The sequence below is a fragment of the Siniperca chuatsi genome, linkage group LG1, assembly GCF_020085105.1.
Source record: "Siniperca chuatsi isolate FFG_IHB_CAS linkage group LG1, ASM2008510v1, whole genome shotgun sequence".
Classification (NCBI taxonomy): Eukaryota; Metazoa; Chordata; class Actinopteri; order Centrarchiformes; family Sinipercidae; genus Siniperca; species Siniperca chuatsi.
Genome location: NC_058042.1, coordinates 13,375,439 through 13,391,973, shown reverse-complemented (window position 1 = coordinate 13,391,973; position 16,535 = coordinate 13,375,439). Strand labels below are relative to the sequence as shown.

Here is a 16,535-nt window from a genome sequence, read left to right as displayed (position 1 = left end):
GGTGCAAAGCAACCAGCTAGAACATGACAGATATGGTCTAGTGAGCCAAAATCCCATCTAGATCTGGGGACAATTATTCCAAGTTCACTAAGGTAGGCATTTGTGTTTGTTTTGTTCTTTTGTATCAAAGCTCACAATGTATAAACGCAGTGGGAAAAATGTGCAGGAAAGTTTTTTGTGTAAAAATGTTGGAATAGTTTTGTCCTGTATTATTTTGGCATTACTGCTATTTATATTCTGCTGTTTATTTTGGTATCTGTATTATGGAAAGCAGACAGCAAAAAAAAAAGACAAGTGAGAAAAGGAGAGAAGGAACAACATGTGACAAACTCTCAACATCATAAACATGCAGCTCACACTGCTGCTCACAAAGTCCTATTTTATGCTGGTTTATGTAACAGCAGCATCGCCGTTGTGGTGAAAGCAGCTGGATATGTCAAATTATGTGTTTATACAAAAACAAGACTGAAAGATGAAAAGAGTGGTGCACAACCTATGAAAGCTAAAAGCACCAGGATTTCCTTTCTGCTGTCATTTGCACTTAAGGACAGTTCTGCCTTTTCTCTTTTTTTTATTGCCAGCCTTTAGTGTCCAACAGTGATATTCCACCTACTTTGACAAGTTAAGTCAATTTATTGCATCAACGGAAACTTTAAATTGAAATGGACTTACTTCAGAGTTGTAGGGTTTCTTAATACAGTGAGAGAATGTCATTTTTCTTAAGTTATCCATCATTATGACAATAATCCATATACACTTGTGCCAAACTCTTACTTGGGCATTGTTTCAAACACTGCAATCTTAGATCCTGGGAAACATGATCCACAAGGCTGAAATTAGGTGTTTTCTTTGACATTTGCCAAATTGCTGATGCGTGCCAGTTGAATCCCTTGACTCCTCAATGTAAACATCTTCCTCCAAAAACATAATGTGATGGACCATGTTGCACTACGCTAATACTTGATACTGTACTGCAAAACTGATACAACACAAACAGTGACATGAGCAGTTCCGGAAAAGAGAAACAACACATATTTATTTAAAACATAAAATAAAATGATGGAAAAACAAGTAAAGGAAATAATACCACTTTGCTTCATTTACCACAAGCTATGTACCCTGCACGTAAATAGTTTTCTCTGCAGGCATGTGTTAAATTGATCACAGCCTGGAATAAAGATTATCATACAGTGTTGCATCTCCACATAGTGAAAATGTGTGACAGTTGAGGAATGCTGTTGCATTGCTAAAAGATTACAGCATTGTCATTTACCAGAGACACAAAAGAGCTTTAAAGAATCACCAAATAGAAATTGACTGTTGTATTTCAGTTTATTTTGATGTTTTAGAGAGTTTGGTCTCTGTGGCCAGGAGGCTTGAGCATTACTCTGGAGACAATGGGTTTGTGCTGAGCTGTTGATGGTGCACCTCATTACTGTAGCTTGGTGCCTCTCTATGGACTGATTAAGGATTAAGCACATTTGAGAGTGCCAGCACGTACATACTGCATCCTCCTTGTTTGATTATCCACGCACAGCTCCTTCATCTATAGCTTACTGTATATGCATTCAGAACACCAGTGTGCCTGACAGTACCTGCATTGTATAGTACTATCCATCAGAAGTCCCACAATCTGAGTCTAGTCTGCACCAATCCTCCACTGGTACAGTGACAGCCATTTCATCTTTCTCTTTTTCAAATGTTAATAGGTAGAACTGGGAAAAAAAAACCCTCACAAAACTCAAATCTTTCAAGCGATTGCTGGCCAGACTTTTTTTTTTTTACCCTCTGATAATGATGTCTGATGCTCTCAGATGTAGAGCAGCATAAGAGAGATGATAAAGCAAGTATGCAGAAAATGTGCCACCTCCGAAATTGCTATATTTGTACGTATCAGTAACGAGTCGAAGACTGGTAATTATTTTCCAAAGAATTTGCACAACTGCTATTTTCTGTAGCAATAACTTTGCCGGTTCTGCAGATGTTGCTGCCCAGGAAGACAAACAGTTGAAAGTACACATTATGACCAGTGTACTTTCAATGTTTTCACAGCAATCACAACCTCAATCTTTTGTTTGTTTCTGTGTTTGTTTGTTGTTTATGGATCTCATCTTCTCACTGACAAGTAGTCCATGATGGAGCCCTCAAGTCCTTCTCCAATCTATCTATCTATCTATCTATCTATCTATCTATCTATCTATCTATCTATCTATCTATCTATCTATCTATCTATCTATCTATCTATCTATCTATCTATCTATCTATCTATCTATCTATCTATCTATCTACATTTCTCTGACTTTGATTAATTATGAAAGCTTACTCACTGTCCTTTTCTTATATCTGTGGCATTTGTTAATGGTCTGTTGATGGTGCAACATCTGTTGCATTTAGTTGTATAGCAGGTAAATTTTTTTCCAGTCCATTTATTGGTGAATTCAGACATTAACATTTTAAAATAAGAAAATTATTTCGCAGGAAACCCAATACCCCCCAAAAACATTTTTATACATTGGTGGATGTATTATTTTATTATTGTTTATCTTTAAAGGGGACCTATTATGCTTTTCCTTATTTTCTGTCATATATATTATGTTACAATGTCGGATGTTTATATTAAATGTGGCCAAAGTATCAAATAAAGAGGTAAACGTATGTAAAAGTAATCCCTGTGGGCAAAAAGCTCAGCTGACGTCAGCTTAACTCGGATGTCATGGTGATCATCATCTGTGCTTATCTGTATCAAAGATGCTTTATAACATTTCTAAACCGTCTTTGTCTGTATTGACGACTTTTTTGTTTTTACTGTTTTGTATAATTATTTTGTCAATAAAGAATAAAAAATTTTAAAAAATGTTTTTTAAAAAAGCTAATCTGCGCTCATGATCTGCTCCTGCCAGCTCAATCTGTCGTTGTTCGACCTCTCTGCTCATGACGCTAAAGTGAAGTGTAGAGATGGGTCTGGTCTATGTGACACTACTCTGCTCAGGAATACTCTCCAAGTTTTTGGAGGTTGTTCAGTATGTCTCGCAGAAAGTGCTTTTTTGGTTGTGAAGGAAAGTTAGTTAGTTTTGTGATGGAAAGATGGCTTTACTGGTTGCTAAATTAACCGCTAACTACTCTAGCTCTGTTAGCTAACTGACTCTGCCTGGACTGGGAGCTCGAACCCGGGCCTAAAAAACCTCCTCCTCCCAGTAGTCCAAAGCTCCTGTGCTAGCGGTTTAAACAACAACACTGTTGCTCAGTCCGGGCGGAGCCAGCTAAGCTCAAAGGAAACCACTAGCTGCACAACTAACAACAGCTAATGTTACAGTTAGCAGCAGTTAGCGGCTACTTTAAAGCTATCTGTCCATCAGGAAACTCCATAAATCACAGAGAGTTGAGGCAGAGCAGCCGAAGGACATCAGAGGGAAAACCATGATTGAGCCGTGATTGAATTCATACTTGTTTCATTTAAGTGAAGTGGATTATATTATGTATCTGTTTTATAAGACTTAATTTCAGTACCATGTGCTGTTCACATAGCCTGGTGCAGTACAAGACAGTATTCGTGGTTTGCATGCCTCTCTTCACGGGTGCAGGATTAGACATTATGGGGTCACATTTATTGGGATTTAAATGAGTCACTTATTAACATTGTTATCTACAGTAGATATACAGAAAAAAAGTCAAAGTTTTGATCTAAGCTATGAAAGGGAAACTTCAACTTTCATCAGTGGGCCAAAAATTTTTGATAGAGGGCTGGATTTGGCCCACGGGCCACTGTTTGCCTACCTCTGCTTTACACCATTCAGAATGGATCAAAGAGAGAGAGAGAGAGAGATTTTGTCAATCAGCACAAAATAAAAACTATTTTTCTTTTTGTATACTTTGTGTATAAACTTGGTACTTCTGGATTTAGGCATTTTATCACATGCATCCTTGCAGATTTAGTCTTGGCTAAATTGGATGGGTATTGTCTGTGAGGTTGCTCAGTGCAAGTCATTGCACAAATCAGATTCTCTGTTGATGTAAGTGTTTACACAGTTTGGGTCACTCATGGATTTGCTGTGTTTGTATGTAGTTGTCTCAACAAAAGGTCTTCAGCACTCTCACTAGGTTTGCCTCAGGAATCCCTCTGTATCTAGCTCAAATCATCATTCTGTCTAATCTCACCTGTCTCTCAGTCCCTGATAGTAAGAAGCACACCTACCTTGTGATGCTGCCACCATCATGCTCTGAGATAGATATTGTGTTAAATGCATGATGGGTTAAGCCTGGTTTCTGTCAGATAGTGCTGTGCATTAAGGCTGTAGAGCTGAATTTTTTTATTTAATCAGACTTCAGAATCTCTTTTCCTCATTCACCTAATTCATGCCCTTTTAAACACTTACAGTAAGCTCTTTACACACCAATAATAATCCACAGATGTGAGAGTAACCTCTCCTTTTTAATTAGGTTTTCAGAAATGTCAGGTAATTTACTGATTGTTGTCTTCCCAAAAGCAAGGTTGTAGCCAAAGAATAGTTTCACATTTTCTCAATTTCTAAATAATGTCTACTGTACTCAGGTGAATAATAATTGACAAATTATTTAATACCTTCCAATACTTCAGTTCTTTGCTCAAGTTTACACTCTGATATACACACTTTTTTTGTGGACTAATATATGTTTAATTCTTCGGTTAGTCCAGTCGTTTTAATTGTCCTCATGTGCAACCACTCGACTTGTATGGACAAGGCATTCAAAGGGATTGGGAAAAACCTAACTCACCTTGGATGAACCCTGTCTCTGAACACACAAACACTTATTCGCCAGAAACGTTTCACACAGTTTTTTTATGCATTTTGAATTGAGGCTTCAACACCACATCATGTGCAAAGAGTCGAGAGTCAAAGACTCTGTAAAACATCACATTATCAAGATAACATGCATTTTTCATTTCCTTAAAGGGACTAATTATTGGAATGATGAGTGCCTGGCTATGCAGATAATATTGGTTTTATTTGGTAAGATTTTAAGATCTCCACCACTGACCACAGTACAATGGATGGAATTTAGTTTGCAGTGCACAAGCATTCCAAAAATTTACATTTTTAAAAATCATCAGCAGCTGCCTTTTCCAGAAACTGTGTCCTGGATAGTGGAGCTAATCCATAGAGATCGCAATGGGCACTTTTCATTGGGAACTACTTTGCTATTGAAGTAATTAAGGCGAGGTCTGTGAATCATCCTGCATAACAGGGACATTGTTTCCAAAAAGAGAAGCTGTTGCTGTTGAATTTGTTAAATTTTACAATTACCAATGTATTAAGTGAGAGTGTAATGTGAAAGGGGTTGTTTTGAGTGATGAACCCAGAAAGAATTATCACCCAACTCTCCTCAGCTCTTCATAGCGTCTATCAGCTGTTGTTTTGGTTTTCTGACCTGCAACTTTACTGATTTGGTTCGCTATGACCGCTCTCATCTGCATTGTTTTCAGCCATGGCAGACAGTTGTTTTTGGCTCTGATAAACACACTGTACAGTACCTGCACTGCTGAATCAAAGTTACTCTCTGTTTCACTTGATAGCAGGTTACCGACAAATATTATCCTTCCCCATTTGTTACAGTCTGTCCCTCTTTGATAGCTTTGGTGATGAGAGTCCCAAAATCACAGGAGAGTTTTGATCAAAGACTCGGCTCAGCCTTTTGAAAAACCGAATCCTGTGGCAGTGATGTATGTGTAAAAACGGCGCTCTATGTCTCTGTCTCCCTTAGGTGAGCACCTGCGTGTCTGTCCTCAGGGATACACCTGCTGCACATCCGAGATGGAGGACAAACTCAGCCAGCAGAGCAAACTGGAGTTCGAGAACTTGGTCGAGGAGAGCAGCCACAATATGAGGACGACTTTTGTCTCGAGGCATAAAAGGTTTGATGGTAAGCTAGATGGGTTTTTTTTTATCTGTTTGACATGCAGATAATGTATATAATTCTAATAATATAAATTGGTATCCCAGACACTTCCACTTGTAGTAAATATATTCCAGACAAGCACTGTCACACTTGTAAACACAGACTACTGATGCCACGATTAATAATTACTATGACTGTTATTAATAAGATACTGTATGGGCAAATAGGTTTTTAAGATAGTTGTTCTGGCATTTGAGATTAAAACATGTCTCCTTTTCATACATTTTGGCCCTACAGGACATTTTTTTGGGGAGTTTGTTTTTCTCTTGGCTCTTACCAGCTACCTTATGAGACCTAGTCACAAGTCTGTCTAACTAGCTGTCATTTCTGTTGTTCCTCCCTCACAAACAGACTAAATGCTTTTCTGATTGACTTATGGAGCATTGTTGGTGTTTTGTACTACTTGTTCTAAAGGAGCCACTGTGAATTTACTCACATAGTGACATACTGACCAGACAGAACAAGACAGCGCTATGTGGCTATGTGGTGAAAAATGTTATTGGCGTTCTGTATGCTTGAATGCGTACCTGTCTGTAAAAGTCAGTGCACTGCACCACTTATAGGACTCCACATGGTGCACAGTTTTAGATCAAGATGCTACAGTGGCTTCATGCTACTTCTACTGTTAACCAGTGTATATTCTACTTTCTGGCCCACTCTCCTCATAATTAATAAGTTTCCTGATTTAAAATTCAATTTTTCATGTAAACCAAAATTCTTTCAAGTTCATATCAACTTCAATGAAGAGCATCAAAGTGTCTGGTTTTGATCAACAAAACGTTTTTCTTGAAAGTCAATACCAGATTTGTCGTACATGCTGTTTAAAAAAAGATCAGTGAATTGCAGCTGTGACCCTATGTAACTGAAAAATCTATGAGCCTTTTCACTCAGACTTTTACGATTCTGCACAAGTAATATCTATGTGCAAGTGGGAGAGGGAATGCAGGTCCTTCAATATGAAAAAAGAGACACTAATGAATTTTTAATACGACATTTTCTGTGGCAAACTGCATGTCTAAAATCCTTTTATTTCTCTTTATGTGATATCGAGTGTTATACAAACTAAAACTGTTTACCGGCACAATCGTTTTTTCAAATGTGTTAATGCTGATTGTTGAATGATCCATCTGTCAGGTTGGCAGTCAGCTGAGGACAATACCTTCATGTCCCTGAAACTACAGTAGGAATACAGTATGAATTCAGTTGTTGTTGTTTTAATTGGAAAGATTCATTTATCAGTATAATATTTAAACATACTGTAGGCTGAACGGCTGATATGTGATGGTTTTCAGTGCTTGAATGAAGAACCCAGATAATACAGTATACCCATGATTGTTAAAATGACCAATGGGAATCGCAAACAGCAGCATTATTTAATATTAATTAAATTAATATTTTTCATGGCTTTGTGAAGATGTAATCATTTATACATTAAAATGTGAACTACATGTCTGAAGCATTGATTTAGGATTATTTTTTAAACAACTTTCTATTGCATCCTGAATGAAATTAGAGATACTGTATGTAGATGGACATGATCATTCAATGGTCTCACTGTTACGGATGCAAGGTAACTAGAGATGTCCCGAGCCACTCCTAAGGATCGTATTGGGGCCAGTCCAGGCATATTTGAACAGATTGGTATCGGCTAAAATAAAGCCAATCAAATTCTGATCCTTTCTTTACTGTACTCTACTGATTTTTGTCCACATCAACCTGCTAGCGTTGCAGCGCTTCTCTCCTTTATGGCAGCCTACAGTACGAGCATTTGTGAAATTTTGTTCAGACACTGAGGTGGGCAAAATACATGGATTTGCTAACCTCCATTCACAAAGAGCAGTGTACAAATTATTCAGGTAGCAGCTTCTCATTTTTAGCTGGCGCTGACCGTCACTTTCACCAAATAAAATTACAAACATGGCTGCCGGCAGGTCATATCAGTTGTCGCCAATTAATGTTAATTCTGTGAGTAACTTGATGGCAGGCCAAAATTATACTTGTCTGTTGTTTGGTTGAAGTGCTCTCTGCAGCTGGTGTCTTTACTGGATCGAAGATTATTTGTGTGGGAAGAACCTTCGCTCTGTTACACCGCTGTATAATTGTGAATTGGCTGATTTCTGTAGTTCCAGCAATACGTTTTATCTCAACCTGATCACGTCAATTTCAGGAGTCACATTCTCCAATTAAACTTTCATCTATATCATATCAATAATCTAAGCTTAAACATAATGTTTTTGAACCAGGACCTTCAGTATTTGGATCAGGTAGCTCATGAAAAATATATTGTGTCAGATTAAGTAGGCTACAGCTGTTATTTCAGTGTATCAGATATATATTACACCAAAATTTAGGTAAACAGAAGTATTTGATCGGACTTAGGTATCAGAATATACTTCATATTAAAGGACTCGGACTAAAGGTTACTGTAATAAACCCTCTGTATTAGTAATATGAGTAATTCTTTACTGTTGTGTGACCTGTTAAAGTTTACTTGTTGTTAATTGTTTTATTTCTTTTTTTTTCTTTCCATTTTCCATCTAATTATGACAATATGACACTGTTGATTTCCTAAAGCAATCCTAGTGGAATCCTCATTTTACCACAAAGTAGAAGACTACACAATTTAGTCTATTTAGAGTCAAGGAAATAAGTTACTTTAAATGTTATACTTTGCAAGTCCTCTTTACGCTCTCAGTTTCAAAACACTGTCATTAGTGATAGGTGCACTGGGGAACTTAGGATCCTTCGGAAAATGCAAAGAAGCACACCATCTTTTGGATTTTTGAAAGAATGTGTAGGAGTTTTGTCTTGGGTGCTTATTTCAACCCACTTGAACTCACTTGAACTAAGTTGGAATGAGCACAGACTGTTGCACTTTGCTCTGTTGTCTTTGTATCATACATGTGTATACAGTTTGCAACAAAAGACAAATATATAAAATGGAGTCATACATTCACAGCTTTGTCTGCAGATAGTGCAGATAGCATTTTTGAAAATATATAATAAAAATGTGACCTTCAGATGAACCAGAAACTCAAGAAACACCAAGTTTTAAGGCTTTTCTGAGGAATGGATGTAATACACGGGAGTAGAAAGAACCAATAATTACAGAATAAAAAAGGTTCAGCTCTTCTTCTGTAAAAATTTTAATTGGAAGCCATAGGTTACGCAAGCTTTGCCGGATTGTTTGAAAATGTACAGTAAAATACTTTAAAGACTGAAATGGTGCTATTAATGTAGAAATACACTCCAGAGACGACGCCTCTGGAACAATGTCCATGTATCTGTACAGTTATATAGTAACACTGGTGACACAAATCACTTATGCAATTCCATCTTCTACATATCGCCAGGCCACTCAACATCACATTCCTTCTCCTTGCGTTAAGCTCCCTCCACCTCGTGGGGTTTGAATCATCCCTCATCAATTTTACATGCCCTCATTTCTGTCCCCAGTTATTTATAGGGCCCTATTATGAAAACCTTAACTTACTTTTTGATTACTGACTGCTTCCCCTGGAGGCCTGTGGGTTTTGATGCATTATTGAGCAATCCTGAAGCCATAAATGACTGTTGCAGACTAGGATTAAGGTTTGGGTAATCTGAATGTCCAATCATGTGGCAGAGGAATTCCCCCCTCCCCAGAGAGACTTGGAGTCCGGTCATATTCCAGTCCAATTGATGCACTGTGTGAAGAAAGAAACTCACAACCAACTTTGCAGTGTTGCAACTCCCTATTTCTTTGGCTCAGTATGGTTACACTCCCAACAGGTTTGTTTTATTAGTCTCTGAAAGCATTAGTGTTCTCTGCCATGGCCCAGTAGGTGTCCTAAGGTAACTTGAATTAAGATATTTAAGATTTGAAATATCTATGCATGTGAAAGAAAAAGCTGGAGATACGGAGACAGAGATAAAGACAGAGTGACACTGGATGTATGAAAGAGGCAGATGGGGAGAGAGTTGCATCACATCTGTTAAAGATTAATTGCAGGGGATGAACCATGATAAAAGGTGCCTCATGCTCAGTCAAGTGATTTGAGATTGAAACCGTTTTACAGAGTGGTTTGGAGCCACTGAAGCTGTCATTTTTTATGTTTACATTTCTTTGATTTCTGGTCTTGTATTATATATTTAAAATGGAATTTTCACTAAAATAGTGACATTTCAAACATGATTTACTGAAAATGCAATCAATCAATCTCAAACACTCGTATGTATGGTAGAGCCTAGAATCTGTTACCCCCATGAATCCAATGGTTTACTTTTGTGGAAATGTTGATTACAAATGCAAAGTGGTATTATGTTTCAGAAAAAGGGTTTTGGATTAATGTAACAAGTATGTGTGATGCTGTCATATTTATTCATGGTCAGTGGTGATCAAACCAGAAAGTGGCAAAATAAAGCTTGTGAAATTGGTGGTGCTAGTCCAGGCACTGCTCACAGGGCAAGTTGGCAGACTACTGTAGCTGGTGAGCTATTGACTGACACACTAGCCTACAGACAATGTGCGTTGATTTCACTCCAAAATAGTTTTAAATGCTGGTGTGGGACATAACAAGTTTGCCTACTTGGTACATATGTGCAAATATGTATTATAAGTATTTTGTTATTTTCATAGTGTTAAGCAACTAAATTCCAAGTGGCCCCCATTCTAGAAGAGGTCGTATTAATAAAGTTTCAACTTACTTTTCAATCAATTGATGTTAATGATCTGATATACTTACTTAACCCTCCTGAAACCCCCCCTGAAAAAAGACTTTCACCTTAAATTTCCCCTCACATAGCTTTAGGTATAGAAAAAAGTTCCCCACTTTATGACAATTTAATATCTACTGTATATAATTTTGTTCATATGCTTTGCTTGAAGCTACAATATTTCAACTGAGTGAAATGATAAAATATGCCATTGTTTTATGGCTGCACCATTACATCAGTTGAAATGTCTTGTTCAGCATTTTTTCAATTCAGCAGTATATTCAGTGTCTTTGAAAACTACCAGTAGGTCCTTTCAGAGTTTAAGAGGTTAATAGACAGAATAGGAGAGCAGCTTGACCCATTTGTATCTTCACTATTACCCTTTCTATTTGCCATTTGTTCTTGTTGTATAGTAGATGCTCATTAGATTCAGTTTGGTTGATGCCTTTCTACTGAGACCTCGGCAAGAGATTAGTGTGTGTGGTTGGTTGGTTGAAGTCTGGGTTGAGCAGCAGCCTTGGTTGACTAGGTTCTTTGATCCTGCCCCAGTACAGCTTCTCTGCTCAACGTTGAGAGCTGCAGTGCCCCTCATTCACTTCAACGATCCCTTATTCACACCCCACTTAAACTAAGACTGACTCGAACACAACACCCCATTCTCTCTAATCTGTGATCTCCACAAATTCACAGGCTCCTATTGGACTGTGTAAGCCAACAACCACATAGGGTAAAAGCACGACTCCAGTAATTGCATTTCACACATTCATTCTTTATCTGTAACATTTTATTTCAAGGTGAAGAAACAGGAAATTTTGTCTTAGTAGGTTTTAATAGAAAATAAAAGAATCCATCTTTCTTCTGTCAGACAGAGACAAGCAAAACAACTGACACAGCTTTTCCTGGGCTCATTATTAAATTATATCTTGATAGTTTTCACATTAATTGTTTAAAGTTATTAAAGTTGTTTGTGCAACACAAAATACTAAGTTGCGACTTTAAAGAATAAGCACCAAACACATTTTTTATGCATGAAAGAGCAGTAAATGGGACCTAAAATATTTCACTCTTCATAGTCAACACATTGGTCCTGTGCATGATATTGTGGCCTCTTTTAAACAAAGAGGAAAAAACAAAGCTTTGATGGGAAATCAGAGAGTGATGAGTCACAGTCAACAGTGCACTTCATAATCGACCCCATTAAAAGCAACAGAGAGAACGATGACGATCTGTGAACCAACATGTTGTAATGTATTATCTTAACAATAATGTCTCGTAGACTAATGGGCAATAGTTTCTTTTCAGTTTAAACATGAAGCAAAAAATAGAATAATTGTAGCCTACCTTTGTTCTGTTTAACTGGTGAATCGTCAAATGCTTTTGAACTTTCATATCCAATCAACCAACCCAGCACTGCTGATTGGTGCATTGGGTGAGGCAATATTGACATGTTTACTTCAAGCCAAGAGCCCTTCAAATAAGGATTAATGAAGCATTAAAATTAACCAAATATCTTTTATTAAATATAAATTGGTATGTAATAGTCAAATAATTGAGTAAAGCTTCCAATTATGAGGTCTAGAAATACCTTAAATTGGGCGTCTGTAAGAGATGAATAGACATAATTGCAGGTCCATACATAAAATAATACCATTATATTGAAAATGCTTTAGATCAAAGTTTAACGGTAAACTGTGCAGTAGATACCCAAGTCAGTTATGTTGTTTAGACAAGCCTAATAAAAAGTTGCATCCATATAAACAATAATTAAAACTCTCAGTCTTCAAGCAAGATATTACCAATAACTTCACAAGAAAGATTGATTACTTTTGTGTTAGACTGACAAGGTAAATATGTTTTGCCTATTTACTACTATGCTGTAAATTGGTTAGATTGAGTCACACCACACATTGATGGATTGTCCTTTCTACATAGTGTGTCCCTCTTAAATAAAACCTTTCACTCGACTTCAAAGAGAGAGACTATGGTGTTGTTGCCTCAGTGCTATTGGTTTTTGCTTAAGGAATGACTTTCAGAATCTAGATTTATTTAATGCTGGATCTTAACAGCAAGACGATTTTTCTTCCTGAGGTTCATCAAATCCAAGGCTATAGTCATCTGGGTGACAGCGAATAAACACAACATAGTAAATGTTCTGACTTCAAAATATTGAATTAAAAAGTCAGTGCATCCAAAGTCAGTTCTGTTCTTATATGCATATATAAAACCTCTGGTAATCTACTAACTTCCCCAGACATCACAAACTCTGAGTCTTTACATTTATAATTCATGGTTGACATTCATTGAAGTACTTACCAAGTAAAATTTTGAAAAAGCCCACAATTCATAGCTGACATCAAGTGGTTACATCAAAACAGGATCTCAAAGGTCCTCATTATACTATACTTGCCCCAGTTCAGCTCTGAAGTTATGAACTAGAATCAGAATTATCCATTTTGTCATAAAAAGTATTATAATCCTTTTAAGAAAGTAAACGATTTGTTCACTTAAAATTTTGAGAGATCATCCTTAATATCCTCAATGTAACAAGTTCTGTCTGTTTTGCTTTTGCAAACTTGAGTGATAGCTTGAACATCTTTAATTATGCTGTGCACAAGCCCCACTGTTGCAGACTGAGTACTTGAGTTTCTGGACTGACTTATAATTCCCATTATCCTTTGTGCATAATATAATAGCCAACATTATTAATTTATACATGAATACATTGAATAAAGAGGTTACACTTGATACACAGTACAAGATACTGATGAGATTTGGCCCCATTTAGACATTACACTCTAGTTGAAAGTTTGGCTGCTATGGCCAGCTGGACACTAATTTGGCAGAGGTAAACTTTCAATTTACTGGGTGCTGTGGGGGCCTGGCACTTATTAGCCAACAATGTGGAGAGTATCTTGGTGTGTAATTATACTCCTCAAATTAATTTATAAGATAAACAAGACTAAACGTAGGAAGCTGCTACTCATTGCGGTTGCCATATTTGTTAGTCACGTCTTGTTAATAAAGTAACAGAGCTAAGAAATGCTAAGTTTGTTGTGAGGGTTACACTGTAAAAGGAAAACCAAGGGGTCAAAAATCTTCTTGGGAACATCAGTACACTTTCATGACAATCTGCTTATTACATCAAAAGATATTCTTGGTGCGAAGGTGACCCTGAAGGGAAAGCTAATGGAGTGTCCAAAATGGAAAATGTTTGTCCTCTGGGGATTTCATGGCATGCTGCCCATAAGATTTTAATATTTCTTGCGTACATTGTGGAGATTCTGCTCTGACTGGTGGTCCTAGATAAAATGTCAGGGCATCACCAAAGTAATGAGGAATTTTCCTCTGTGACTTGTCCAGTCAAATCGGTTTTATTTATGTAGCTCAAAATCACAAAATTTGCCTCAAAGGGATTAACAATATGTATAGCATGCAACACCCTTTATCCTAAGACCCTCAGTCTGTATATGTGGTGGGGGGGGGCTAAAAACCTCAGAAAGAGCAACAGAGGAGAGATCCCTCTTTCAGGACAGACAGACATGTTGTGTGTACAGACAGAAATAACAATAGTGAAATTACACTATAGACATGAATATTAATAGGTATCATGGTACTTTTTTGTCATGAGTTCCCGTATGACCAAAGACCAAAGGTGATGATATAGGTTTTCAACTTTTTCTCTAGCAAGCAGTCTTTGCCTTTGCTGGCTTTACCTGCTTTCTTTTCTCGTGTAAAATGAGTAAATAACTTGGCCAATCAAATAACAGCTTTTTTTCCTGAAAACAAAAAATTCACAAAATGAGTATAATGTCAAGGGAAGTCAATTGTATTTATATAGCCCAATATCATAAATCACAAATTTACTTATACAGAATATGACACACCTTAGACCTTCGATTCGTATAAGGAAAAACTCCCCCCAAAAAACCTGTTAGTGGGGAAAAAATGGATGAAACCATAACACTGACACCATGACACTGAACCATACACCTAGTAGAAGACACATTACACAGGACATAAAACAAACACCACTCATTACACAGGAGATGACACTAAATTATACACAGGGCAGGACACCGGTGAGGGGGCTTTGATTTAACACCTACAGTCCAGTGATGAAGCTGAAACCTCTGTGACAGTCACATGTCCATTGCTAATGAAATCTAAAACCATGTGGACACACAGTTCCTGGAAGTGCTCATAAATAAATAACCTCTGTTTTGGTGCCCCTGTGTTATCCTAAGTGAATGTCAGGAAGACTGTAATTCTCTGAGGACTGAGGCAATTGGGTCTGTCCAGCAGTGCTTTAGCTGAGGGTTGGTGGCAGCCTCCATCATCTGGCACAGGCTGCAGCTTGGTGTCACTTTTGTACTTCAGGATGGATGGCTCTGTATGGCCTGGACACTGTTAACTCTGTCCCACTGGTGAGCTTCAAGGAGAGGCTATAAAGGGCATAGCTTTCCGCAAGCCACTGTTGCAAAAATGAGAATCCACGGCCCTGGTGCAATGTGATTCTTCTTTTCAATATATTTATTAAATTTAAACTTTGTGTCAGATATTGAAACATATACACTGTGAAAACTCACTTACAAAGAAATCCTATCCTCGGAATATTGAGTTTGCTCGGGCTACAGCTGAGATCATGCCATCTTTTGAGACAGATGAATAATGTTTCCCCTCCTCCTTCAAAGGTGGGAAAATGCCTCCCTCATAGATCCCCTCTGTTCAGGCTCCTTTTCCATGCGTCATTTAAAATTGACTGACCGTGATGACCAGAAGGTTAGCATAATTTTTTGTTCACAATCACTTGCGATGAATATGTGAATTTTAAAATCAGATTATGAGATACGTCAGAGAAGCTCTCTCTCTATATATATACAGTATATATACAGTGCCCTATCTATAAGAGCATTTTTCAATTTTTATGAAACAATAGGAAAGTGATTTACTATCTACGTTTGAAATACGTGCATATCCCAAATGAATGTGGTTGGCTTGTCCTCTTTTGTGTATCTACAGTAGGTGAACAATCTGCAATTCAAGTTTGGACATTATCAGAAAGGTTACTACCTCCTCATGTGTGTGGCACATAAAGTAGTGGACATATTGCAGGATTAATCTATTAAAATTTTAGTTGAAAAGAAACAGACTAAATTGAAATTAAAGAGTGGCTGAAATTTGGCAGTATGGATGTGCTTAAGAGTTAACACTTAAAACGTAGAATGCAGGGTGAATTGTGGTTTGGTAATCACAGATTATTCTAGATAGTTATTATACAAGTTCATGGTTATTGTTATTGTTAAGAAAAGGTAAATTACCTATACTTAGTGTTAGGAAATTATGTAGTAATAGCTAGAGTAATTTTCAGTAATTGTTGGTACAGTATAACACAAAATTTGTCCATGTAGGCTCATTTCCAGCTCAATACAGCAAAATGGTACAGTTGAGAAATAAAGCTACAAAATATCTCTTGAATGAAATATATATATAAAAATTGTTTTATAATCAAAACAATCATTTAGACTGAGAAGCCTTAAATATATACCATTAGTTTTATCAGGACGAGATTATTTTGGTTAATGTTTTTTATAATTTTTTAAATAGAATTAAACTACAATTTTATAGTCAATCAGGTTCTGGCTAAATGGCTGTATAGTACTGCAACATACAGCAAAATCATTTTGACCAACAGTTGAAATTCTCAAATGAAGTTGTCAATAATCAAAACATGGATCCTATGTGTGAAACACAAAACAAACACTTTCCCACAATGCCTTAAAATAATTGCAGCCAGTCATATCGATCGAAATAAGAGAATCATAGTCAGCTGGTCAAAATGAAAACATTAGAAACAGAGTTAAAAGCTGTATTGACAGGAAAAAAAACCTCCTTTGCCTTTAAAAATC

At 37.0% G+C, this 16,535-nt stretch overlaps 1 protein-coding gene across 6 annotated transcripts in view; it reads left to right on the top strand.

Annotated features, from left to right (window-relative positions):
* Positions 1–16,535, top strand: part of gpc6a (glypican 6a) — a 238,289-nt gene that overhangs the window by 123,634 nt on the left and 98,120 nt on the right. For all 6 annotated transcript variants that reach the window (XM_044193683.1, XM_044193691.1, XM_044193707.1 and 3 more), the window contains one exon: positions 5,740–5,898. In XM_044193683.1, coding sequence (XP_044049618.1) covers positions 5,740–5,898 — 159 coding nt within the window. The remainder of the gene's footprint in view (positions 1–5,739; positions 5,899–16,535) is intronic.